We start from the raw sequence: 26,416 nt of genomic DNA, 5'->3' as shown, positions 1-26,416 counted from the left end.
TCTGTCTCAGGATGAATCAAGACATATTCGGAGGATCTTGGAAAGAAATTTAATTCAAGTCACGTCACATTCCCCCCCTTCTTGTAGGTTAGCCACGCTGATTAATAACGCAAGGTTTGCTGGTTAATTCTTGAGCTCGTTTTTCTCTTTTAACTCCTTGGCGAGCGTTAAGTTCTCTGCACAAGGCACTGGAGAGAAAGATGCCAAACTAAAGGCTGCCACTATTTCACCGGAAAAAACTGCACGTTCAAAGATATTTTCCATGGATTTGTATTAACCTAACTTACTGTAAATGTTGTAACATAGTAAACTAAACCTTCCTTCTAATCTAAATTTAACTCCTATCAAATCTTAAATCAACACTTGCATGGCTTTCCACATTACCAACTATCTTTTGGCTGCCACTAATCCAACGTTCAAAGCTTTGTTTCATGGTTTCTTTTTCCCCTAATTTGAATGTTATTACATAGTAAGCTGACTCTACCTTTTAATATAAATCGCAATAAAACTCTAAATAGCTTAAATCGATATTTCGCAGGTCCATTCTCCTAACCTAACTGCCTATCTTTAACGACGGGCTGCGTGACCTACATCCGACAAAATAGTCACTCTCCAAATTAAGTGGGGGCACTTACAGTCTGCATCCTACTTAGGACCTACCTTTTATGAATGTAAACTAACAAAATTTTACAAATGTCGACATTTATTTTTCGGAACAGGAAATTTTCGATTCCAGACCATTATAGTAACACTACTACATGTCAGCTGCTATATTACTTGCTCACTTCTGACTATTTCAAAGGTTACTTTTGATCATAGATTAAAATGTGACTTGGGGATAATTAAATGCATTTCGAGAAATTAGTCTTTTTGGAGATCTTGTTTGATTTGAAAGCAGTTCTTTACAACACAGCCTGTAACCATCCATTATTGAAGCAAATCACCAGCGTTACTGCAACGACTGATTTTAAACTATTTCGAAAACAATGAGTGCCAGCCATGCCCGGAAACTACAAAAACACTTCAAGACAAGCTACTTAGGTGGAGAACTTTGAGTTAACGTCTGCTTCAAGTTATTTGACCTTTTACTGTACAGACCAAATGTATAAAGAGCATTGTTAATTATGACAAAGCATTTCACAACAAGCTTTGTTTCCTGCACAGCACGTGACCACATGGAGCATGACCATGGTTCAACTTTGCACCAGGCATCCCACCTTGCACCTTGGTTTCCATGAGACGAGTTTCCAAAACAGTTTCAACCCATTACCCTGCCTACATGAACCTACAATATACGGAGACATAGATTATATAAATTGCTAGATAGATATTAAAAGAATGTCAGTAATAAATGAGAAGTGGCCGAGGTTACAATGAGCACGGAGATGGCTGAGAGCAATGACAATATTCTCAACCTATGGCATATACAGGATATGACACAACACAACAGAATATAAATTTGTACGAGACACTAAATATTTGAATAAAGGCATTGACAATGCAAAATTATTCAGCATTCGGCCCAAACACCAGCAAGCAACAAAGATAAATATTAGAACTATTTACTCGTTATGATTGAAACACAAACTGCTGATATGAAGTTCCCCACTCAAGATTTCTGCAAATCAGACAAGGGGCAAATAAGCAGATGAAGCCAGCTAAGTGAAACATAGTGCAATTGCACGACATGATCGAAGAGAATGCAATATGCGACCAGTAGCTGCTTATTTATGCCAATTAACGTGCAACTTTGTAACATGTACGCCCTCCACAGGAAATGCAGGAGTGATAATCTGGTTTCCACGAGTTTGAAGCAGATTTGTTTCCTGTTGGCACATCATTAAGTTTCTCTCAAAATAAATCACAAAAAACATCAATCAAGCAGATTAAAGCCATAAACACCAATTGCAAATTGTGGAACTTGATATTATTATTAACGACAATACAACGGCAACTTAAAACCTTTAGGAGTCTTAAACATGAAGTTTTAAACACAAGGGAGCTTTTGAAATAAACACACGACAATTAAAGTGGTTACTTTAGTGGGAATGCTATCAGCAAATGCAGTGTTATATTTCACCGAATATTCATTAACGTTAAGTGAACATAAATTGCAAGTATGAAGAAAAATGAACAAGTTATATTGTGCCACCAACATATCTTATATCACTTTGCACAAGACATGGAAGAAACCAGGCAGAGGCAGATCTTAATAATACTGGATAGGTCAAATATGTCCGATCCCAATGAACAGAATCAACCATTAAAATGTATTTTAAAGCCAGCATGGCCAAATGTGAGGCAAGCTTCCTGGATGTAGTCACATGGTTTGTTGGTTTATGTCATTAAATTAGCAAAGACAGGTGACATCTTGATGTATAACATGTCTGCAAAATTGCTTTCACACACAAAACTGATTGACGAGATGAAAATGTTGATGGAGCTGCTATATCATATAGTACGACGTCAAGTTGCCATTCAAAGCAATTTCCAATCGGGTTCTAGAACTGGTTTTCCAGCAGTTCGCAGAGCAGAGGTGAAAGCTGGGTGTTGCTGCTTCTTATCGTGAGTCTGTACATCTTGGCTTGCTTGTTGGGCTCAAGGCGAAGAAGACATCCAACCTGAGCACTCTTCGTCTTCAGGATTCCAGTTCCCACCAAATTATCGGGGTTCGGGTCGATGTTGAGCAGGCAAGCGAGCCCAAACCCGGCCAGTTTGAGTTTTGTTGCTTCAGTTTCGATCGGAAATTTTGCTTGGAAAATTTTCTGGCACTCCTGGGCTGGCTGTCCGAGTTGTTTCCATCTTGAGAAGAAGTCGGCCGCTGTCATCTCAACCGGAGAGAAAAATTTGTTGACCAGTAGGGGGAGCTTGAGAGAAATAGAGTGGGGGGTACCATTGTGGTTGTAAGTTAGCGTCAATGCTGGCGGGTCGGAAAATAACGCCACACACTCGAGGTTGATGAAATGCTGCACTTGAGCACCTCCGTCTATCTGAGCAGGAGCCTCCTTCTGTGTTGTCACAACCACCTCACCATTTACGTCATCGGCTTGGACTGATGCCGAGAAATTGACCAACTGAGAGGGCGTTTTGTTGCCGAAGAAGAGGCCGATGCGGCCGTAGTGCTCCTTGAACTCACACTTCACCCCGATCTGGATCAAGTCGTTCTCGTAGAGCACGCCGCTGTTCTTAAACAAGAACTTCTGCAGGTTGACGTCAACCAGCTCCTCCGTCGCAGAGGATCCTCCGAACACATCGACGAGGAGGGAGTTGGATGAAGGTGGAGCAACTTCGGCTGCACCGAGACCAAGAAGATCGATGGAGTTTGCAGGAGCAGATGCAGGTGCGGCGGGGACGTCCGCTTTGCTCTCAATGTGGTTCTCAGTGCTCGCAGGCGCCACCTTGTGTTTTTCGTCATCCTTCTCAAGGGCTTGCACAGTGGCGGGTTTCTTCTTCTTCAGCTTAGCGAGGATGGACGACTCTCGCTCCGGGAAGGGAGGCATCTCTTCTAACACCGTGGCCAGAACGTCCTGTGACGTGATCGAGCTAAGCTGGGAATATTCCAACGACCTCTGCTGCAGCTCAACGTCAGCGTTCCGCAGCTGGTTGTTGTTCTGGAGAACGCTCTGGATGGTTCCCTTGATCTCGGGGAAGAGGTTGATGAACTTGATGTAGGTCGAGAGCAAGAGAGCTCTTGTGGCCGCAGAGCAGAGATGAAATTTTGAATGGAGCAAATTGAACTGGATCAGCGGCGAGGAACGAGAATCACCTGCGATCAAGTTCCCAAACTCTCCGAGAATATAGCCTCCTACCTTGACCATGTTTTCATGGCAAGCTGGTGCTTGGAGATTTTCAAAGACTGTCTTTGCAGCGTATCCCTGGACGTCATCACGATTGATGACGATCTGAATCACTCGATGCCAAACTTCTTCTGAGACGTAATCCCCGGCCACACGGATCAGCTGGAGGATGGTGTCCACATACCAAGTGTAATCTGAAGCGTATTTCTCAGACAGGATGGCAACCTTTAAGACCATTTCTTCGCGAATGGCGTAATCAGCTTTCTTCAGGTAGGTGAGCATCTCAGCAACAATCTCCTCTGCATTGCTCTTGTCGCACATGGCGTAGAGAAGATCCACGGCACGCTGCCGGACGCTCACATCCCTCTCAGTCTTCAAAGCATTGATCACCGTCTCACGATGTTTCTTTACAGCGTCAGCAGAAAACTCTGAGCCAGCGAGCAAGCACATGCTTTCCAGTGCGAGGTAACGAAGATTGGTCTCTCTGTGTTGAAGAAACTGGCCCAGCTGGTTGCAGGCTCGCACCAAAAGGTTGGGCTCACTGTCAATGTGGATGATCAGGTTGATGGCTTCAAACAAGACAGCATTTTTGGAATTTGAATGTTGAACTTTCTTTGACTTGGGAGGTTCCTGGCATTTATTTAAAATGGTTTCAAGACATTCGACCAAGCGGCCCCTGACAGCTGGTTCTTCCGGGACCGGGTAACACTGCAGAAGTCGAAGGAGCTTGACACTTAACCATGGAGCTGGGACAAAATAGTACGTGTAATCCTGCAGATCAGTGTATATGGAGGTGACAATTCGACTCAACCTTGAAACAGCCAGAGACACACAACCTTTATAATCTGCAGGACTGTGCTGAGCCAGTGCATGGATCAGACTTGATGCTGCGGTCACGACTCCCATGTGCTGGTCATTCAATAAGTGAATGACCCTGGATGCCCACTCTGCGTAAGTCGTTGACTCAGGCATGGTGCGAAAAAGCCTGAGCAGACACAGAGCAGCACTTTGCTTGACGGATTCACTGGCCTGGGCAGACACGAGGAGCTTTGGAACTTCTGAGCCGAATGCTTCTGCCATCTCGAGCGATCCGATGTTGGCGATGCAGTGCAGGGCGAGGTTCACGTGGATCGGCTTTGGTGAGGAAATGTCGTTCTTGATGTTCTGGATGATCAGCTTCATCAGGTCAGAATTGGAACTAACCAGAACAGAAATAAAAAGATAACCTATTTGCTTTTCCGTGTACTTGTTGGAACTCAATAAATTTACCGCCTCCATGTGGCCAAAATCGATGTCATGACCGAGCAAAAATATGAAGAGAAGTTTGCAGACGTATTTCTTCTTGCTATAACCATCCAAGGTCTTGTCACCTTTGAACTTTGACCTGATGTTTGCCAACTCCTTATTAATTCTCTTGCTCTCTGCCTCCTTGCTCTTGCAGTTGCGGATGTCAGCGATGAAGACAGCCAAGCCCCTCATCGCGTCCCCTCTCGACACTGCTGGCATTTTCTATTTATTGTGTCACAAACACTTCAATATCTCTAACAATCTGAAAATTATTTTAAATTTTTAAATAAACTCAAAAATGAAAAGTATGACAAAACAAAGTACATTTATATTCTGTGCAAGCATGACAAGCATGACAAGCATGACAAGCAACAACTATGTGGGGCTCGTTGCAAAATTTTGACTCCATTTAAACTTGCAGCTAGTTTAAGGACTAAGTCGTTAAATCTTGATTTTTATTTTAACCTCGGGGATTCTTCTACAGAATGAACACATTTTGTCCTGTTTTATTTGACATTCTGTTGCCGTGACAACAAACTGCCTGTCTATGCAAATAAATGAATTGTCAAGCGGGGCAATCAATAACAATCCGAGTTTTAAGAGAAAATTCAAAAAGTGGTGACAACTCATCCACCCGGTTTCAGATCAAGTTAAGTGTAAATATTTACATCTATAAACATTGAAGACATTCACAGTCCGTTGTTAAAGATAGGCTGATTTTGTTTATTTAGAGTTTATTTCAAGTTAAATTAAAAAGTTAGTTAAATTTAGGTTACCAAGCCTATGTTATAATAGGCTATTTAGATTAAGTTAGCAAGAAACTTTGAAAACAAATAGACCTTTTCCCGGTCATGACCGCCATTTTTTGGGGCGGCAAGATTTTTTTGATCGCCTACACTTAACCACTTTGGTCATATACTTACACTTAACAATGGAAACCACTTTGGTCCTTTAATAAATTCCTGGCAGTGGATTGTGAAAATTTCGTTCAGGTGAGTTGCAGATGAATTCCTTTACATGATAAAGAATATCGAAAATATATTGCCTAGTTCTTATTTTACAGTGGTTTGAATCCTACCTACTGACTTGTTTGATATAACGTCTAGATACGTGGTCAATGCAGCATGCAACCTGAAATGTGTAAGAACTTGTGTGGTATCTGTGGCACATGTGAATGTAGTAATCTCGACTGGAAAGTACGGCTGTTTTTTGTGTGCATTGTAACCTCAATTCTTATTTATGTAAACTGACGTTTAAGCAATCAGTTATTCCCTGTTTATTGATTATATATCAGCGTGAAGATACAAAAGTTTGGCGTGCGCTTCGATGAACCTCGTGCGTGCAGGTGCCACACATTCTACTGTCGGTTGTGGTTTAGTTTCAATTCACTTCAAGTTGATTATTTTAGAACTTACTTGACATGCAAAACAAATTTAGATTTTGTAACGCGCCGCAGATAACACTAGAATTTATGTGCATTTCACATCGCTTGTTATGCTCACCACGTATCTAGACGTCATGTCGAACAAGTCCAGCCAGTTAGTGCGTAGGATTGTAAGATAAACACCAGGCAACATAGTTTCAATGTTTTTTCTTCATCGTGTAAAGAAAGTTGTATGCTAGGCCAACTCACCAGAGCAAGATCTTTGGAATCTGATCCAAAGTGCTTGAAATTTAAAACAATCAAAGCCGGTCCACAATTTCCATTGTTAAGTAAGGTCGTGTAGCCAGCCAATGAAAGTAACCAGTGTCCGAATTTTACCAAAATATCACTATTTTAATATTAATTTTGGTTCTATTAAATGAAGTTTTTGCAGGTATTAAGCAAAATTCCTCTTCTAATTGCGCTAACCAAATTTTAAGTGTTTAATTTTTAAGTTCCATTGCATTAAACTAACCCAACTCAAAAAAATCGGATTTTCCAGCCGAAAATTAAATTTCCATGTCCAGCCCATAAACTGTAATATCTCATGAAAGAAAAGAGTTAGTCCTTTTTTCGCACACTTGCACATTAATTCCTCTTCTATGTTTCTTTAAATTTTTGCGGAGCTTTCTTTTCTTAAAGTTTCATTTTCTACTACTTTTTTCTGTTTGGGTCTGAATTTCGTGGCGGAACCAGAGTAGGAAAAATATCGACTATGGGAAATTCATTGTTATCACCAGCAAATTAATGTTTCTCGATATCTATTGAAAAATAAACTACGATACTGAATATGTTAAAAAATATATTTATATACCGATTTAAATCAAATACATATCAAAATAAAATATTTAGCGACCACATTTACCTCCCTACTCTTATTTACCTTTTGCCGTCTTTTACCATTAAAATTTAATACTAAAAACATCTGATGTCTACGTTTAAAAACCCACCAATCAGAAAACGGCAAATTCAGCATAAGTACGTCCAAAAACTGACAAAGCTTTTTCATACACTGACAAAAATTTGTTGACTGTTTCCATTCCAGGGATAACTGAGTACAATACAAAAAAGTTAAAATCTCTTGAAACGTTTTTGGCTGAATGACACAGTTTAGAAGTATATTATGCAGGATGAAATTCTGCATGTGATGGTACAAATACGTCAGGATTTTCCCTGACATGTCTGGGAATTTAGTGTTCAAATCTGCGTCAGGGAGAAATGCTGAAAAGTGCTTAAAAGTCCGGAATTTTTTAAAATTGTCTTTTAGTCCAAGTTTTTCTAGGTTGCCACCTTTTTTCCAACTTTTTCTAGGTCGCGAACATTCTCAGCTCGTCAAAACTGTCAGCTTTAAATCTGTCTGCAACTCGTTTATGACGTAAGTTGTTTACTACCTTTTTAGATGAACAGCATTAAGGTTTGGCTTATTCTAGTCGTTGAAGTCGTTTATGGAATGTTGCATCAGTGACGAAGAATTTACTGCAATGCCAGCACATAAGAAATGGTGCAGGTATTTTCAAAAGTCAAAAAACGCTGAACGTCACTCAGAATTACTAAGGGTTGCCCAGATTTTCTTTGCTGTGGTGCCATACAACGCAAATGTTGAGCGGGTGTTTTCATTGATGCAGAGTCAGTGGACAAAAGAAAGAAATAAGATGACCATTGAAACAATGAAAGGAATTTTAAGATCTTCAGAAAAGAACGATTGGTATGAGGGAGAGTAGAGTATTGTTTATAAACTGCTATTCGTTCATTACTTGTAATTACCGTGGAGCGTATTTTGTAAAATTCTGTGCTAATTTTCGTTTTCATAAATGTTACTGTTTAAAAGAAAACTTGCATTCGTGTATTGCAATGCAACATTTCTTTGCTGTTTCTGCATTGTTTCATGTTTATCACAAAAAAGCAATGGCGGCAATGTACTTTGGTAATATTCTAAAGTTAGTCAAGGCAACTGAGGTAAATTTGTAAGGGATTGTGAATTATCAAATATGGTAACCCTACTCTAGCCTAACCTATCAATAGGCTATAGGCATAAGCGTAGCGAGACAATTAGCATGGAAAATATTTTTACTGTTGGCCTATTTAAGTGTAGCTTTTGTGTTTCTCAGATGTTCGATTACCTAATGTCGTATAAGTTCTGAAGCTGAATCGGATAACCAATAACGTTCTTTCCTGGTTACACAACTTTCAAAACCGAAGTTAGGGGCTTTTTGCGGTAAAACAGCCGTAGGCCTAGCTTGAAGCATTGGAGATAGGCCTACTCCTTGCATGTGTTTGTGCATGCACGATTTTGGTCGTAGTCAGTCATTTCGTTTGGTAACGTTTTAAAATCGACAAATTTTGCAAACTTAGCCTACTCAACTCAAGTCAAGTTTCGAAAACAATAGCATTTATTTATTCTACCTTACTTGCTGGTGTTACTTTAAAACTGAGATTTATGTAATACAACAAACAAACACAAAAAACAATCCCAGCATATCCTCTTCTAGGCTTGTACGTAAATGAGTTTTGCTTTTCTAAAACTTTTGGCGTGGCGTTTACCAAAAAGGCTAAAAATTGGCAGGTTCATAGATATCTCGAAAACGTAATTTTACATACATTTGCTGTACATTATACAGTAAATACAGTATACGTATGTATGTTATGAACTTATGGAATGTGTTTGTACATTTATCTAACCGCCATTTATTCTGTGACGGTTGCGTCACGAGTCATGGGTTGTTTTGTAAATACTGAAATTTTATTTTGGGATTTTGCAATTCAGTTGTTGACCAAGCTTAAATTCTCCTTAATGACGTTCAGATAAATTACCTCGCTTGAACTGGTGTGCCACAAATAAATACCGGTGTAATGTTTACAATCTTTCCTTTTACCTTTTTCTCTTGTTACCAAACGCAATGTAACATTCAGTAAGCTTTGCCCGAAGGTGAAAGCCTTTGTCTGATAATTAATAAATAAAATGGGAACTTTATCATTTAGTAATATGCATAGACAGAATTAAGCAACTAAACAGCATAGTCACGCCGTTTGAAAAATGGGAACTCATATCATCGAATCTGAAGCAAAACAAGTTATCGTCTTCAATAGTACTGTAATGGAATGATTGGTTATTGTTGTTGAACTTGACTGTACCAGTCACTCCAATACAATCTTTGATTGTCTGAATGTTTATTGTCTTCGATATAATGAGCCTCAAGGTCGTTGTTTGCTTAATCAATCCTAGACTCGATTGTTCAGCTAAAAGCTGATTGTCTTGTGAAGCCGACAAGCAGAGTTGTCTAACTTAACACTGAGCTTATCTTAAGTTGTACTGTTCAGTAGTTTGCACAAATTTGTTGATTGTATAAACTGGTTATATTGTTTTTTCGTTATACGATTACAAATTGACAGAACATTGGCACATCAACAGCACTTCATTCAACAGTCAATGTAATAGCATTTTGGCTTAGCTATATTCAACTGCATTAAATTGCTGATTGCTAATTATTCCCAAACTTGTTAATTTGTACTGCCATACGCTAACAAACTTATTTTTAACAAACTGAACGCGTGCAAGAAAGGCACGGTTCCAGGTCGATTCAACCCACGGACGATTCAACCCCGGACGATTCAACCCACGGACGATTCAACCCCGGACGATTCAACCCCGGACGATTCAACCCGCGGACGATTCAACCCGCGGACCATTCAACCCGCGGACGATTCAACCCACTGACGATTCAACCCGCGGACGATTCAACCCGCGGACGATTCAACTCGCGGACGATTCAACCCACGGACCTTTCAACCCACGGACGATTCAACCCAGGACGATTCAACCCCGGACTATTCAACCCGCGGACGATTCAACCCACGGACGATTCAACCCCGGACGATTCAACCCAGGACGATTCAACCCGCGGACGATTCAACCCAGGACCATTCAACCCAGGACGATTCAACCTGCGGACGATTCAACCCGCGGACGATTCAACCCACGGACCTTTCACGTACTATTGGCTTAGGTTATCACCAAGTTACTTTGTAGCCAATATTATGTAAGCTAAATAAAGCTAATATATAGGCCTAAGCTAATATAAAGCTTTTTGTGTTTCCTTTTTTTTCTTTTACCACTTCTTGTTAGCATTGGTTGTACATCAAAACACTTATTGTTTTCTGCTTTCCAGTAAAACCATGAATATTGTTATTTTGCCCTATACAGTACTTTGCGTAAAGGCCTTCCCTCTCTTGGTGGCTTTGGTTCTAAGTAGGCCTTTAATTTGGGGCACTGGAATTGTTTGCGGTACAAGAATAGAGAAAAACGGAAGAATAATATTACAAAATTACAAGTTTAATAGATTTTGACCTAAAAGACACAATTGACCGTGTCTTGACCTAACGAAACAATTGACTTTATATTGGCCTAATAACTTCTGTACTACACGTCGCACAAGACTGAAATTTGTTTTGTGATAGCATTCTGAGCAGGTTAAAAAAAATTGACCATATTGATTGACCAAATTGACACATTGACTGCGTAGACGTTTTTATAAACGGGTTGAATCGTCCGTGGGTTGAATCGTCCGTGGGTTGAATCGTCCGTGGGTTGAATAGTCCGGGGTTGAATCGTCCGTGGGTTGAATTGTCCGGGGTTGAATCGTCCGTGGGTTGAATCGTCCGACCACCGAAAGGCACAAATATTACGTCACAACAATAATACAGGAAATGATTGTGGCTCGTGTTACTCTTTGCTAAAACAACACATTAGTATTAGAATTGTAAATCGTACATAATCTGTATATTAATTTTGGTTATTATCACATTATTATCACAGTACCTTGCTCATATTGTAACAATAGCCGCCAGTGTACGCGGTCTTTTTGGCGAATATGTTTGTTGTGTAATACTTCACACAAGTAATACAGCAACGAATTATTATTTGTCATAATTCATATTGTATAACCACTTTTCGGGTAAAATATCAAAAACTGAGCATTTTGTAATTATTTTTGTTTGCGCAAATTTTGCTTTAGCACTTGAATGAAAGTAAACCGTTCTTGCAAAATTGAATAGATAATGGAGAGATATTTTTTCTCAGGATGTTTTCATTGATTTTAGAGTCTACCACGAATTTTTCCCGTTGACCAAGTAAGCTTTCAGACATTCGGTAAAACGAAAAAGGGAAAACCAGTTATAGGTCTACTGAGGGCTGTAACCACGTGATGTTTTTCTGACTCGAGTCAAGTCGAGTCAATTTAAGTTGTGAATCGAGTCAAGTCGTCATGAGTCATGACTGTCTGCAAATTAGTTTGTTTGATACCTTTTACGAAGAGTTGTTCGGCGATCGGAAAGTTATGACTCCATGATAACGAGTAAGGAAAGTTGCGTTCATTCCCAGTGAGCACGAGCCGTCCCGAGCGTAACCTACTTCAAACAATTCCAACTCTAAAACCCAACTTTTATTGTTGATCTCGTCTGCTCGAACAACACGCTGGCACCATCTATATATTTAGGATGAAATACCACGCATAGTAGTAATCAACGCAGAGATGATTTAAATTGATACGTCCCAAATACAGAATCACCGCGTGGTGGCACCGTGGTCATCCCCGCCAGATGAGGGCGAAGGAGAGCAGAGCAAAACGATATTTTTATGAAGAATTGTAATTTTGTTGAAAATGCTCCGTTTTTGTGACATAAAGTCTTCTTTTTGGCTTTCTCAATCGCTATAACGTGACTCGAGTCATTTAGGAATTTACTCGATTCATTACAATACTGGGTCTACGTCGATCGAGACAAGTTTGGATTTTCTGTTAAAAAGTTTCAGTCCCGTATAAATAAACAAGTTAACGACAAATATAACTCACTCGAACATGTTATTTTTCATCGACGATTAAATCCAAGCTATAATAGCATTATCGAGAAAATCGTCAAATCCAATGTGGTTGAATTAGAGCCTGTTGTGCTACTGCCGGCACAATTTTGACTTAACAGTTTTGAGTTTTCTCGTAGATTCAACTCTGCCGCAGACAATAAGACTGACAGCTATTTTGTCTGGCGACAGAAGTTATGGGTTCGCGTTTCTGTAATCACATGTTCGTTAACCAAACTTCGGAAATTGATGTTGAATATAGCCGGGAAAAATCTTTTAGCCTGAATATATTTTCGGTTACGCAATTTTCTGATACTGAGTTCTACGGTTTACAGCCAAATACAGAAATCTATACAAATATACAATATATATATATACAGTATTATACCGAAAACTCTTAAACAAAAAATCTCGCTGATGATTTCTCAACTCACTTTCGGTGACATGCCAAATATTGTGACGTAAAATATCGTGTGAATCAGCGTAAGTTTGTTGATGAGGAACAACAAAGTGGTTTTCCTGTAAGTTTGCAAGATTTCTTTTATTCTTTAAAAGCCGAGTTTGTGAGTTTTAACTTGGTCGACCTGCAATGTTCAAAATTTTAAAGAGCAAAACTAAAAATACAAAGAAATAACATAAAGTTTAGGAGCAACAGCAAAATGTTAGAAATATGCCTGCTAATAAATTACGAAAATCTCTGGAAGTAAATAGAATAACAAGCGGATAATTTGGGTCAATTTAACCCCATTATTTCTGTGCCTGTCTTTGAGGAAGCTAAATTTCGCTTAAATTTGGCCAAATCAAAGTTATTGAGAAATTCCAGGCGAGGTTATCCCATATAATGATGCGTGACCAACACAATGAGCATCAGCCAGCTATGTCCTTGCATATAGGCTGTCGACCTGCTGAGCGAAGTTAAGCGCTTATGTACATAAGTTGTTTAGTCTTGTGAAAAATTTATGTTTTTCGCTTCTTATACAGGGTAAGCTTACCTATGCTTTAGCAATAGAGAATAGATGAATGAAGGAAAAGAATGGGACGATTATACCATTACGGGTTAATTAACGTGATTTGGTTTTAAACCGAATAAAATGTTAATTTTATTCTTCTTGGCGTTCATCGTTTCACCTGTTAATAAAATCTTTCTGGATGTTGTTATTCTTCATTTTTTTCTTGTCCTTGCGCATGCGCAGTGTCAGGGGTTTTGATACTTTCGTATATGCAGCAAATGCAGAATGGTCGCATAAACATTATCGCGCATAAACTTGGCAAGAAAATATCTTTGGACTAACAAGTCGTTTGTGAGAGCTGAAGTAGTTTTGCTTTTCCGCAGAAACACGCACAAGACATCATTATGAGCACATAATGATTACGTTGGAGTTGTTCATTTTCTTATGAGAAACGTTTGGCTTAAGCTTCCAGGAATCCTTCACCTTTTGCTTATTTTCACATCGATAGTTTCCTAAACCAACAAATGCTGCGCAAGAATCACAAAGACACTGGTCCATAAACAATCCGAGGTCATTTAATGCTCTTCATGAATAAATAACTTCGTTATTTGCACACGTTGCTAAAGCGAGGCGCTTAGATGAGGAGAAAGGCCGTGTAAAAAGTTGATTTTAGTTACTTAGGGTTTTAGTGGAGTTAGATTAAGATTAGAAGGTAGATTTAGATAACTATGTTATAGCATTTAAGTTGGGTTAACAAGGAACTGCAAAATATAACTTCAAACATATGACGTTTTCCCGTGAAACAATGGCGGTTAAAAAACATGATTTGAAAATAAATAATTTTTGTTTGAAAATTCTTAAACGTGTCAGGCTTTATACAGTCGTGCTGGCATACTTCGCTCTAACAAGCACTTTTCATAATATTAGGTTTGTCATGTTGTGTCTATGTTGCACTGTGCGTTTCTGCCGATTTAGCTCGATGTGATCTCATAATGCTTGGTTGTAAGCAGCCGAGCCCTGTGAGGTACATTAAGCGTTAGCAGACAGATATTGGCGAGTGGTTTGAGCCGAATGTGGTTAATCAGAAAACGTTAAATTGATTGAACACACACAGTGCCGTGATGCCCAGGATACAGCTTAATATACAATATCACGTTGACTTTGGCTCAAGTTTAAAACAACTTCAAAATATTTTGTCAGTTCCGCACGAACTTTCAGGAAATTGGCACCGATGCAGGATTGTTCTTGAAAGAAATCGAAATACTAAAATAATCTAAAACGCGATGTTTTATGACGTAATAGAGTTGATATAGTTGCTTTTATATTTCGATCCAAGTTGAAGATAACAATTTTTTTTACTAATTAACAAGGAATATTTTTAGAATATCGTGATCAAATATTTGTGGTTGCTGAAATGAATTCTTCTGCGCGATCCAACGCGATCCTTGCTCTGTTCCTTGCCGCTACTTTTCGCCTGAGTGCGATCGAGGGTAGGTTTGTGGGTTGAAATGAGTTTAAATTACACAACTTCTTGCTGAGTCATCCAGGTAGGTGCAGCTGTCAGTTCGAGTCGTGATTTGTGGTCGGATGATAATGAATTAATAAGAAAGCTTGTAGTTATAAAGTCATAGACAGGCGATCAGGAAGCAGCAGGAGTGGCAAATTAGATGACGTCACGCCCGGGCATATATAAGGGGAGTTAGCAACGATCTTGAATGTTGTCAAAAGCGAGTTGGTTAAATGATGAAAAAGCGACAATTCAACGCTGCTATCTCAGTGAAAAGCAGAGACGAGCTAAACTAGTTATAAATTCAATGAAAGGAAATGAATCAACCGGTGTCTTATTCACAGACCATCGGATATTGATCAATGCTTTCTCCATTTATTACTTTTCCATCTTTCGACGATGGGCATTACTATAAATTAATAATACGATGTCTGTTAAATTCAATGATCTCATGTTATTACCGCTTGATTTAAGTTCAACTTCGTTGTACTTTGGAGCAGGCTGTCACTCGCCCTATCATGGCAGACACAAGAGGGCGGTCGAACCACCAAATACCCCGGATGTTCAGTCGTTCTTCCCCGGCTGCTTCTCTGGCAGCTCTCAGCGCAACATCAACTGGGAGGGACCAGTAGATTTCGTCATCAAACATTCATCCTGGTACAGCGAGGCATCGGAAGCTTGCTCGTGAGTGCTTACGTCATAATGCTTCAACTATTGCGACACATGTTAACTTTTTTCTCCACCAGACCGAGTTTAGGCCTCGACTCGGTGCAGTGCTGGCTGCAACAGATCAATGACGTCATCTCAGCGCAGTCTCCGGTTCTTAATGAGGCGAAATCCTGCATCATCGCGTACTCTAAGATGATCACTGGAAAAGATTACACAGGTTGGTGCCATTCCTTCTATGATGCAATAATTGCATCATTATATGCTCACAATACAAGTGAATGTGAGTGACCAAAATGTTGCCAAGGTCCCCTCTTTCCATCGAATCACAGCGAACTGGCATCTGACGACGGCGCCTGCCCCACGGTCGTCCCACGTGACTTCCTCAACAAAGTGGAATCTGACGCCGATTATCCGTCTGCGCTTCGTGACTCAACTGATGACACTATACTATATGCTGATGACGTCATAGACGCACTACAGCATGACATCATATGCCCGTACGCGTGATCGTGTTTCTTTCCGGTAGAGTCCTGTTAATTGAGTTGACCTCGGTATATTGTTGAACACGTTAGGACTTGCACCTGCACCAACTTGCTCAGCGTGGCCGGTAGTCTGCAAAAATACCAATTCGAATCGGAACAACTCGATTGTGACGATTGTTGGTCGACGAGGCTTGGAAGTATGGTGACGTCAAAATCGGAGCTGGCTCGTCCGTTTGCAAGATCGTCGATGACTGCCTCTAATCTGAAGCCAGGTCAGATTTGTGTGGCGTAAATCTGCGGCCAGGTTGGGTTTATGGATTCTTAATTTCTGATTTTTCGTTTACACGTGAACTGTTCAACTCTTTTGTGCCCTCTTGTGTTTACAGTTACTGATCCAGTTTGTCAACCTGCCACTTACGGCGCTGAAGAGGTAGCGCACCCCGACGAGGTGCTCGACCCTAGGATTGAATGCCTCCCCAACCAGATAAACCTCAGGTGCTTATATGACGTCATAAAGGCAGATGGATTGGACAATCATGTCATGGTTTGGTTCCAGAATATCGCGATGTGCGCTCATAAACTTCGGGTTCGATTTCTTGGAGGAATTCTTGATCGGGGACAGGAAAGCGAACAGGTCGACACTGCAGGAATCCCCAGAAGAATGTGAACCTCACTTCTATTCACTTCCGGGTTTAGAGGATGTTCTTTACACGATCGAAGGAAACCTGGACCAATGCGGTGCCATCGTTGAAGTGATTATTTATGACGTGCAAATCAGTTTCTGTCACGTAAAGGCTTCTGTAAAGCAACAACACCTACGTCATAATATGAAATTTTTCAGCAAAACGAAACCCACGTCACTTACTTTTACGAGATTCGCACGGTTCGTGACGACATATTTACAGATGATGACGTAGGAGATGACATCGAGTACGAATTCAGTTGCACTTACTTGTTGGATGACGTCACAAACACAGGGCACCAGGATTTAACCGGGCGAGCAAAATTGCTTTTTCCTGTCATTGCCTTAGAACAGGGGCGGGCAACTTCTTCGGTCGGCGGGCCTGATATGAGAAAATGAAGTACTTGGGGGGCCGGATTCCTGAATCGATACATTAATCGTGTATTTATCCACCTATGCAAGGAATACATCGTATTTAATGTAAACTTTAAGTTTTAAGCATAAAGACCAAAAACAGTATTTAATGAATTTATTAACGAATAATGTATTTCAATAGCAGAATAATGTGGCCTGCGGGCACATTATCATGTAAGACCGGAAACTGTCTGCGGGCCGGGTCCGGCCCGCGGGCCGTATGTTGCCCGCCCCTGCCTTAGAATGACCAGATACAGAGAACGGTTTAATTTCATCTCCAGGAAGTTTGATGTTCGCGATGAGTTGGGCGAAGATGATCACGTGGTCCATATATCCTTGTTCCGTGACCCCGACTTCAACGAACCAATCACCACCACGTACTCGGGGAATGCCCCAACCCTGGCTGTTCCCCGAAGCATCTACGTTGATATTTATTCAGAATCCAGCCACTTGATGCTGCTGGTAAGTGTTTGTTTTATATTGACGTGGCAATCTTTGAAATGACCTCACTTTAAGGTTCCAATCTGTGTCCTGTCCAACACATATCCAGTCAACCTGGACGCCTACATCGAGGTTATCATAAACCAGTGAGTGCCTACGTCACTTATGTTGGCGTCTCATAACGAATAATAGCTCACAACAGGTTATTATTGACGTCATAGATGCGCGGTTGATCTTCAATCGGTGCTTGCGTCATACGAGGATCCCGACACCCTCCTCTTCACTTTCCCCGCCTTCCAGTGGGGGGGGTGACATCCAGCAGGAAATTTACGTCATCTGCAAAGTCCGTCTATGCGATCCAGGGGGGAACTGCGAAGCAAAGGTTACGTCATCATTTAATTTGTAACTAAATATTGACGTAACGAAATGAATATTCTTCGGCGCAGGGTTGCGATGACGAAGGCAGTGACGTACTGGACGAAGAATTTGAGTCGTACCAGGAAGTGGTAGTTGGGCCAGTGAGGACCAAGCTAGAAGAGCATAAAACCTGCTCAAAGGTCAGCTCTTTGTGTTTGCACTTTCATGACTTGTTGACGTCACGATCAGCATTTTCTTGCAGAACAATGGAGGTTGCGCCCAGATTTGCACCGAATACTTTGGGAAGTCGATCAGGTGCTCGTGTCCAGCCGGATTTGAACTGGCACCGGATGACCGGAACTGCTTGCCATTAGGTCAGCAGAGGAATGCTAACAAGCAATCATGAACATTTCAATTATTTGTCGGTTGAAGTTGTACTACACCGCTACCACTTAAAAATACTTCAACACGCGCGTCATAGTAAAGCCCAGCAAAGCTATTTTTAACATTTCACATCAAACATCAATCATCAAACTCATCATCTACAACAGTGGTTCCCAACCTTTTTTGGTGTTGGGGCCGAATTTCAAACTTCATAGTACGTATGGAGCCGCATGAAAACACTCAAGTAATTTTAACGAAAATTTTAAAGCATGAAATCATGTACCAACGAATAGCAACACTAACAAGAAAAATAACACAAATCAATTTAATGTCCAACTTGGCATTGGCTTTGAGCTTTAACAACTTTGTCAAAGCGAGGCGAAATTGTGGTTTAGGATTCAGGAGGCGGTTTATGATTCACAATAATTAGACAATGGACCATTCACAACAGTATAAAGTAGACTACAAGGTGGTGCTGTAAGATGTAAAATGAAACATTTGTAAACAATTTTGACCTAACGCTATAAAATTTGACCAATTTTATACTTTTTTTGACAAGTCAAAAAATAATCGCCCTAATTATTACAAATAGATTTTTTATTTTTTTGTGGGATTTTCAGGGGTCATTGAGAGCCGCAAGAAAGGTAGCTTGGAGCCGCATGCGGCTCTAAGAGCCGCGGTTGGGAACCACTGATCTACAAAAATCATTTCCGAATGTTTTAAATGGCACATTTCTTAGCTAGAAGATAACACAGTGTTGAAAAAAAGGAGTCTGGCTAGTTTACTTGCTCTTTCCTTCTCTCTCTCTTTCCTTCTCTCTCTCTCTCCTTCTCTTCCTCTCTCCTTTTCTCTTTATTGCTTTTATTCTTCTTCTTGTATAATCTGAGCTAAACAGTGAAAAATTGGGAAGTAATCTATAATGAGCACACTTCTGTGAGAATTAAACCGTTTCAAGAAGTAAAGCAAATTGGTTCCACACCTGATTTAAAGTCTGCGCGATCACCACAAAAACGTTTCGACCCTTTGAAAATATTGTGATCGCAATTTATGAAGCTCTGTGCTATAATACTACCGATTGTTTAAGATACTGCTCCTCATAATACTGTATTGAATAGAAATATTCAAAATTAAATCCTATAATTTTGACAATTCTTTTTTAATTTTTCCTTTTTAGCGACTTTTATTTAAATTGTTATTTAATTTTTCAGAGAAATAACTGCGACCAACTTTCCTGGAAGTCATCTTTTTCTTCAAGTATTATTAATTATAAAAGCAAACTTTTGAAATGACTCGATGAAATACGATTTCTTTGTGATCACTCAAGCGTAGATAATGTTTTTATGTTCTGCTTCATTGCACAAAGTGACGAATTTTCGTTGAAATTTTGATCCTTTATCTAACGCAACCGACAGCACTAGAGTGGCTAGAGGCGTTTTATGTCGCAAGTTTAAAAGCTAACCGTTGCAATAAATGTTGCTTGTATAGAATGGATTCCGTTTTTTGTTTAGAAGTTGCGGTTGATGTGTTGAATCTGTTCCCACGAGTAAAATGTGATATTCCCTTTGTTGCAATTTCGTTTCTTGACTTTCCAACGATAGTAATTCACTTTGAGCCGTCGAAGCATCAAAAAGAGAACGTGTACAGATTCCAAAAAGGAAAGTCGTGTTTGTTTAAAATGAGTCCAACTAAACTCTATGAGCAGTTGTTGGTGACTCCATTAAACGTGGTTGTAATGGACGAAAAGCTGAATGAACATAAAAAGAACTTCATAATTGGCACGTGCAGTGAAAGTTTGAAAGAAACCATCCGGAAAATTATCGGCGATCTACAAAGCAATGGGGTTCATAAGACTTCGTGTCATGGATCCATCACTACACTTAACATAATCAATTTCATGCAAAGTAGTGTGGGCTCTATCGACGTTGCGTACAAATTAACCAGTCTGGGACATTCCATGCTGGCTCATTTGCCCGTAGTTAAAGAGGAGAAAACTTCATTGAGGCCAACACTTGAAATCCCAAAGTATGATGTCAATAAACTTGCAAACGAAGATAACGTTCTTTGCCCACCTGCGTTGTATTACGAAGCGAAGAAAGATCCCAGTGAAAGATTAACCAGGTCTGAATCAAAAGTAGCTCAGGCAAAATGTAAAGAAGAGGAGCAGAGTTGTTCTGAAACAAACTTTCATAAAAAACGAGAGAAAATCCTAAAGGAGATGAGAGCAGAAGATTTTACTTCCGCGATATTTTCCTATCAGCAGAAGTCTGAATCCACTCAAACCGACATGAATTATCTCAACCAATTCCCAGTTCTTCAAGCTTTAATGAAAGAAGTTTTAGAGCTTGGGTTAAACCCGTCATCTTTAAATACTTCAGAACACTTTGTCTCTCAAGTTGACGAGGTAAAACCACTTCAGCGGAGTGGGGTGAAGGCACAAGCTTCAACCAATACAATGCCAGTTGCTTCACAGTTTAACATGACACTAACAAAGAAAACTTCTTCCGAAAGCAAAGATAAAAATTTTGACAAAAAGAAATTTCCGCTGAAGTATGGTCTCACAAAATCCCACTTGCTGCGAGTTGCACAGAACAAGCAGGCTGGGAAGGATCGTCGCAAAAAAGTTAAAAAGCCGACACAAAAGAAACAAAAAACTTCTGAAAAGAAACAACAGGCGACTAAATCTGTGCAAGTTGAGTTGATGTCGGAAAGGCTTTCAAGTGCATCGGATATTAGCATGGGAAGCATGGAAAGCAGTGATGAAAGTGACCATGGATCAGTTGAACTCAACTTTTCTGAAATGAATTTGAAAACTGTGGATGATCTGTCCCCTGTTCCGGATGTTGGCTCTCCTCGAGCGACGAGCAGACAGAGCATCGAGATCCGAGTTCCAACGGCTGAACCTGATGAGATTTCCGAAGACTCGAGTATCTCCATCGATGGATACAAATACTCGGATGATTTCGATGACGAGCGTTCCTGGTCGTATGAGAGAACTCCTTCAGGGATGACAACAACGACCCTTGATTCATCCAGGCAGCCCACCCCCTATGACATGTCAAGAGAAATGAGCCAATCACCTCAACGCTTGGTGGTTGATGCCTCTCTTCATCCGACCACATCCGAAGTTTCTCCAAGTACTTCTTTTGGATTTACTCCTCGTGATTCGATCCCAGAGGAGCCAGAAAAGGAAAAAGAGGCAGAGGAGGATAGGACGCATGATCCAGACACAACCAAGATCTCTTCTTCACTTCGCGATGAAGTAGTGAAAGCGCAACCAATGACCTCAGACGATTCTGCATCAATTGTCACGACTCTTCCAGCAAAACTTCCCGTGCCTGCCCCTTCATCGGACTCTCCCGTGATCCGATCTCTGCGATCTTCCCCCGGGACACATCGACCTCATCCCCCGACCATTTCTCATTCGTCTTCGTTAGAACGTGTCAACCGCAAATTTAAGAAGAGTTCAGAGAGCTCTTTTCATATCTCAGACATCAGCGATATTCGGACATCGGAGCTCGCCGATATTAGAACGTCCGATCTGAGTGACGTGAAGACATCTGATGATGGGATTTCCCCGATAAATAGCGCAGATTTACTCGGGTCAAAAGTGACGTTGCCAAAACTGGCGAAAAAATATGGAATTAAATGAAGATCGTTGCATGCTCTTCCCAGAAAGAGCCTTCTGTTTATGAGCACGTAATTTTTCAAATACTAGAACTTTATAATATGTTGATGTATGAGATGGCTTTCATCCGCAAATAATTGTCATAAAAAGGAGTAACATGTGATGAGTGATGACTAACGAGCTGCAAGCAGTAACATTCTGGTTCTAGAAAGAATATATGCTGTATTCTTTTGAATTTGTAATCTCAGTATGACGCTTGTGTTTATCGTCTGCATGCTTGAACTGCAACATATAATATGACAATAATATTTTTCTAATTGTTTTATAAAAATGTTATATTTTTATGTTTACTATTTTCCTAGGAACACTATGCTCAGGGTTTTTGCTTTGGTTTCACTTTTTGCCCTTTCCTGGACCCACCCCCAGTGCCTTGATTTCCAGCCCCCGTTTAGGTGAGTGCTTCGATGAACTTAAGAATGTCGGGATTGTAAATCGATGCTTTGTTGAGGTAGCCCTGATGAGGAGTTGAAGATCTGCAAGTTATATGACAAGTTTGGTTGTTGTGCCACCGACCACTCTATTCTGCAGCGGTACAATGAAATAGTGAACTCACTGACAATCGATAAAATTAAGCAATGTTCTGGGTACATTCGCGACATTCTATGTCAGGTCAGTTGCTCTGATGCTTTTGGCTGTCTTTTAATCAGTTGAATTGAAGTTATAGAAAGGACGTCATCGCGCTATATTCATCAAATCTTTCTTGACTTCTATGTAGACATGTTCGCCATTTGCTGCCCACCTTTATTTTGCCGAGTCATCACCAAATCGCACATATTTTCCGTCGTTATGTTCGCCATACATGAGGCAAATCCTCCAAAATTGCAGCGAAATCTTGCCGCTGCTGAACACTTCATTTCCCATTCCTTCGCCTGATCCATTTTATTGTTACCCAGATGTTGCTCACCCAAATCAAACGACAAATCTTGGAGTTATTGGAAGAAAAAGTAACTTTTTCAAAGGGTTTATGTGCTTTAGGCAACTATTAGAAAGTTTGGTTGTACTTCGGTGGTTATAAGATTTCCATGTTCACCTTCCCAGATAATTGTCTGCAGCTATGTGTGAAAGAAGTGGCCCGCAACATCTACACGGCTACCTCAGGGAAACCAGCAAATGATGGAACAAACAGGTGAAAAATTCTGTTCTAAAACAAACGGACGTAGCTTGATGGGGAGTTAAACCTGTTGCAATTATTCACAGGATGTTTGTCACAGAGCAGAGGGGCCTGGTCTGGATATTTCTTTCTAATTTCACAAAGTTATCTCCGGCATTTATTGATATAAATGATGACGTCTACTCAAGTGGAAGGTTCTCGAGTTCTTTACATTCACAATTTCTTGCTGAACCCGATTTAAGATTTAATTTGCTCATCTGATGACTCATGTTTTTGTTGCCAGACCATTTGATGAGCGAGGTTTGCTAGACATCACATTTCATCCAGATTACAAGATAAATGGCAGGTTTTATCTCTACTACACCCACCTGAGGGCAAGGACTCACATCATTAGAATCAGCGAGTTTAAGGTCATTTATTTTCATGTAAACACAAATGAATTGCGTTGGTCGATTACCGAGCTTTCTGCTTGTCTGGCAATGTCGTAAACACAAAACAGATTGGTCGAAAATAAATAATTGCTTACGCTGGAAACGATAAATGGCTTTATTCATTTATATCATTGGCAATTGTTTGTCAACATAAACATGAGTGGCTTCTATGGGAAAGATGCTTGTTGTCATTGACCCCAGGTTTCTGACGGCGATATGAATCGTGGAAACAGATCAAGTGAACGTGTCATAATAGAGATCGAACAACCTGCAGCCAATCACAATGGAGGACCTTTGCTCTTCAGGGACGGGTTTCTCTACATATTTACAGGGGACGGGGGCAGAGCTGGGGACCCGTACGGACATGGACAAAACCTGTAAATATAGGGGCTGGGTCTACAGTGGAGTCCACTGTAACGACCTTTCGAGATGCTTCATGTGTAGTGGAGGTTATTCACGATGGTTGCAATTTAGACAGAGTCTGCTTGGAAAAGTTCTCCGAGTTGACGTTGATCATCTCTCCGGGAACGAGTCGTACAGCGTCCCCCCGAGCAATCCTTTTGTGAACAGGACTGATGCTAAGCCGGAGATTTATGCTTATGGTCTGAGGAACCCTTGGAAGTGTACGATGGACCGTGGAAACCACAACGGTGAGTTCTTTATGCCGACTATGCGGTGGGTGCTCTGCGGAAAGTTCAGTTTTCTGACTCGACTCCTTGTGTTGTCACGGCAACTATAACGCAGGTCGCGGCAGTGGTCGCATATTCTGTGCAGATGTTGGGCAGAACCGGTTCGAAGAAGTCGACATCATCACACCTGGAGCAAATTATGGCTGGAATGGCTTTGAGGGAAATTCATGTTACAGTCAATCGTGTCAGAGGATACGTGAGTGTTGATGTCTATGGATGACGGTTGTTTGGTGCAAACTTTAAGCTTGACTTTATTCAGTTCGACATACTCGTCCAATACATGCCTACAGTCACTCGGTTGGAAAGTCCATCACTGGGGGCTACGTCTACAGGGGCTGCCAGTCCCCTAATTTGAGGGGAAAATATATTTTTGGAGACTGGTCAAATGGGTAAGTTCTACGATTGGGTGTCAGACAATGCGCTTTGTAATTTCTAAATTTGAAAAACTTGGCAGAAAACTTTTCCTGCTCCAACGAAGGAATGGTCGATGGGAGCGTCGGAATATTTGCATGGGAGGAGAGGGCATCTGCGTCAATGATGATCTTCGAAGCTTGTACGCTCGCTCCATCACCTCATTTGCTGAGGACGAATTCGGTTTGTTTAACAATGAGCAGCTCTGCTGTACACTAGAGCGTTTCAGACAATGACGCTGTTGCACAGGGGAGGTCTACATCATCTCAACCACCTACTCCCAAGCCAGCAACTACGGCGGTCGCATCTACCAGTTGGTCGACCCATCTAGAAGGGGAAACCCCGAACAATGTCAAAGAGAAGAACAAGAAGTGACCTTTCACCCAGATACTACGCTGTACCCATATAAGGCAATGACAGGTAGGGCAAGTTGACGACTTCGCTGCTCCATTTGTTTGTGATGATATCGTGGTGGTGTTGCGTGGCTTTCATTAAAGTTTTGTTTTCAGCAAATTCCTTGGAAATCCGGCTCGTTCACCCCCTCAACAACCCCAAGGCGGGCAGGGTTGAGATTCGCCGTCCTGGGTGGTCATGGGGGACGATATGCGATGATAGATGGCGTCAAAGTGCCGCCAATGTCGTCTGCCGCATGCTTGGCTACCGCCTCGCTCTCACGTCCTTATACAAGTTCCAGAATAGAGCTGGAACGGGGAGGATTTGGCTCGATGACGTCCGTTGCCGTGGCAACGAGATGTCTTTGCTGGAATGTTCCAACAACGGGTGGGGGGTGAATGATTGCAGCCACTTGGAGGACGTTGCTGTCAGGTGTCTTTGAGAGAATTTTTTTTCTTCGTGTTTGCTTTTGCTGCCGATCGAGCCAAACATATTAAAGGTTATTGTTACATTTTTTCTTTAGCACTTTAATGCCTTTATTAGAGTCAGTATTTCATATAATTTGAGTTCATTTAATATGCAGTTGGTTTGTCATATTGCCCTTGTTCCAGCGTGTAACTTTCAAATTGTCTCGATAAATCCGAACGCACTTAATATTTTCTATCACGTATGTTCCCTGACCGCACTTACTGCCAAATAAAGTTGTTTTATGTGTTGCTAATAAATTACATTGCACTGCAAAAGCTGTTTCGAAATATTTCAAAGTGAAAAACATTTGCAGTGGAAAGTCCCCAAAATAAGAAGTTTTCTCCAAGTGATTTCGCAAAGAATTTTTCACTTTTTAAAGACGACTTTTGGAAATCACCGTTCACCATTTTTACAACTTCTTGCACTAGAATGTAATGCTACGAATGTCTTACGAACATTTTCACTACTATCAAGCTCTGTATAGACTTGAATACCACTTTCATTGGTTCGAAATCTTTCTACCCAGGAGCAGCACACTTGCCAGATAATAAATATTTGATATCTATGTAAGAAATTGCCGCCAAATACTGCAAATTCTTATCTGATCAAAATACGCAAGAACCATGGGAAATTGGGAATGGACTTGCACCCCTGAAATTATAGCTTGGTCGTAGATTTTTCGGATTATGTTAAGGTGTCATTATTACCTGCAGTTCTCGTAGATCACGCTCAATTGCACTGCACAGTTAATGAAGTTGTGGTTCCGGGTTAGAGCTAAGGGCATGCGGGGTTATGCTACTGGGCTGCAGAGTGTGACCGTTTCCAGCGTGATCTCGCATGCGCCAGCAAACAACCAAAAATGACAAGTGCGTTTTGCAAAAATGCTCAGACTCAATGTAAGTGCGTGATTACACAGAAATGTCCACAGTTTGAATTAATTAACCTTTAATTCAGTTCAAAATTCACTGCACAGAAGTTCCAAGT

General features: G+C 40.8%; 4 protein-coding genes across 5 annotated transcripts; 3 read left to right on the top strand and 1 right to left on the bottom strand.

The window, feature by feature from the left end:
* Window positions 1–1,285: 1,285 nt before the first annotated feature.
* On the bottom strand, window positions 1,286–5,365 carry LOC143444865 (AP-2 complex subunit alpha-2-like). Its single transcript, XM_076943649.1, has one exon. The coding sequence runs from the start codon at window positions 5,301–5,303 to the stop codon at window positions 2,502–2,504; it is 2,802 nt and encodes a 933-aa protein (XP_076799764.1). The 5' UTR covers window positions 5,304–5,365; the 3' UTR covers window positions 1,286–2,501.
* Window positions 5,366–14,683: 9,318 nt separating this feature from the next.
* LOC143445640 (uncharacterized) lies at window positions 14,684–18,060 on the top strand. Its single transcript, XM_076944889.1, has 12 exons — window positions 14,684–14,798; window positions 15,316–15,499; window positions 15,562–15,701; window positions 15,789–15,981; window positions 16,057–16,238; window positions 16,353–16,461; window positions 16,523–16,718; window positions 16,808–16,962; window positions 17,344–17,524; window positions 17,579–17,649; window positions 17,725–17,885; window positions 17,950–18,060. Exons 1-11 carry the CDS (start codon window positions 14,723–14,725, stop codon window positions 17,813–17,815), a joined length of 1,578 nt encoding a protein of 525 aa, XP_076801004.1. The 5' UTR covers window positions 14,684–14,722; the 3' UTR covers window positions 17,816–17,885; window positions 17,950–18,060.
* A 1,396-nt stretch (window positions 18,061–19,456) lies between these two features.
* LOC143445638 (uncharacterized) lies at window positions 19,457–22,234 on the top strand. The gene has a single exon (XM_076944886.1). The coding sequence runs from the start codon at window positions 19,731–19,733 to the stop codon at window positions 21,891–21,893; it is 2,163 nt and encodes a 720-aa protein (XP_076801001.1). The 5' UTR covers window positions 19,457–19,730; the 3' UTR covers window positions 21,894–22,234.
* LOC143445639 (HHIP-like protein 1) lies at window positions 21,918–25,707 on the top strand. 2 transcript variants are annotated; one of them, XM_076944888.1, is made up of 14 exons: window positions 21,918–21,940; window positions 22,232–22,321; window positions 22,382–22,538; window positions 22,645–22,873; window positions 22,968–23,055; window positions 23,127–23,234; window positions 23,324–23,450; window positions 23,673–23,848; window positions 23,946–24,121; window positions 24,216–24,356; window positions 24,420–24,549; window positions 24,615–24,754; window positions 24,821–24,991; window positions 25,081–25,707. In XM_076944888.1, exons 1-14 carry the CDS (start codon window positions 21,933–21,935, stop codon window positions 25,404–25,406), a joined length of 2,067 nt encoding a protein of 688 aa, XP_076801003.1. In that variant the 5' UTR covers window positions 21,918–21,932; the 3' UTR covers window positions 25,407–25,707. The 2 variants fall into 2 exon arrangements, with proteins under 2 accessions (XP_076801003.1, XP_076801002.1); XM_076944887.1 differs by lacking the exon at window positions 21,918–21,940 and having other exon boundaries at window positions 22,057–22,321.
* The last annotated feature ends 709 nt before the right edge of the window (window positions 25,708–26,416 follow it).

This window comes from Clavelina lepadiformis, chromosome 2 (assembly GCF_947623445.1).
Source record: "Clavelina lepadiformis chromosome 2, kaClaLepa1.1, whole genome shotgun sequence".
NCBI classification, from domain to species: Eukaryota; Metazoa; Chordata; class Ascidiacea; order Aplousobranchia; family Clavelinidae; genus Clavelina; species Clavelina lepadiformis.
The sequence above is the reverse complement of the archived record's forward strand: the minus strand, read 5'-3'. Positions and strand labels throughout refer to the sequence as shown.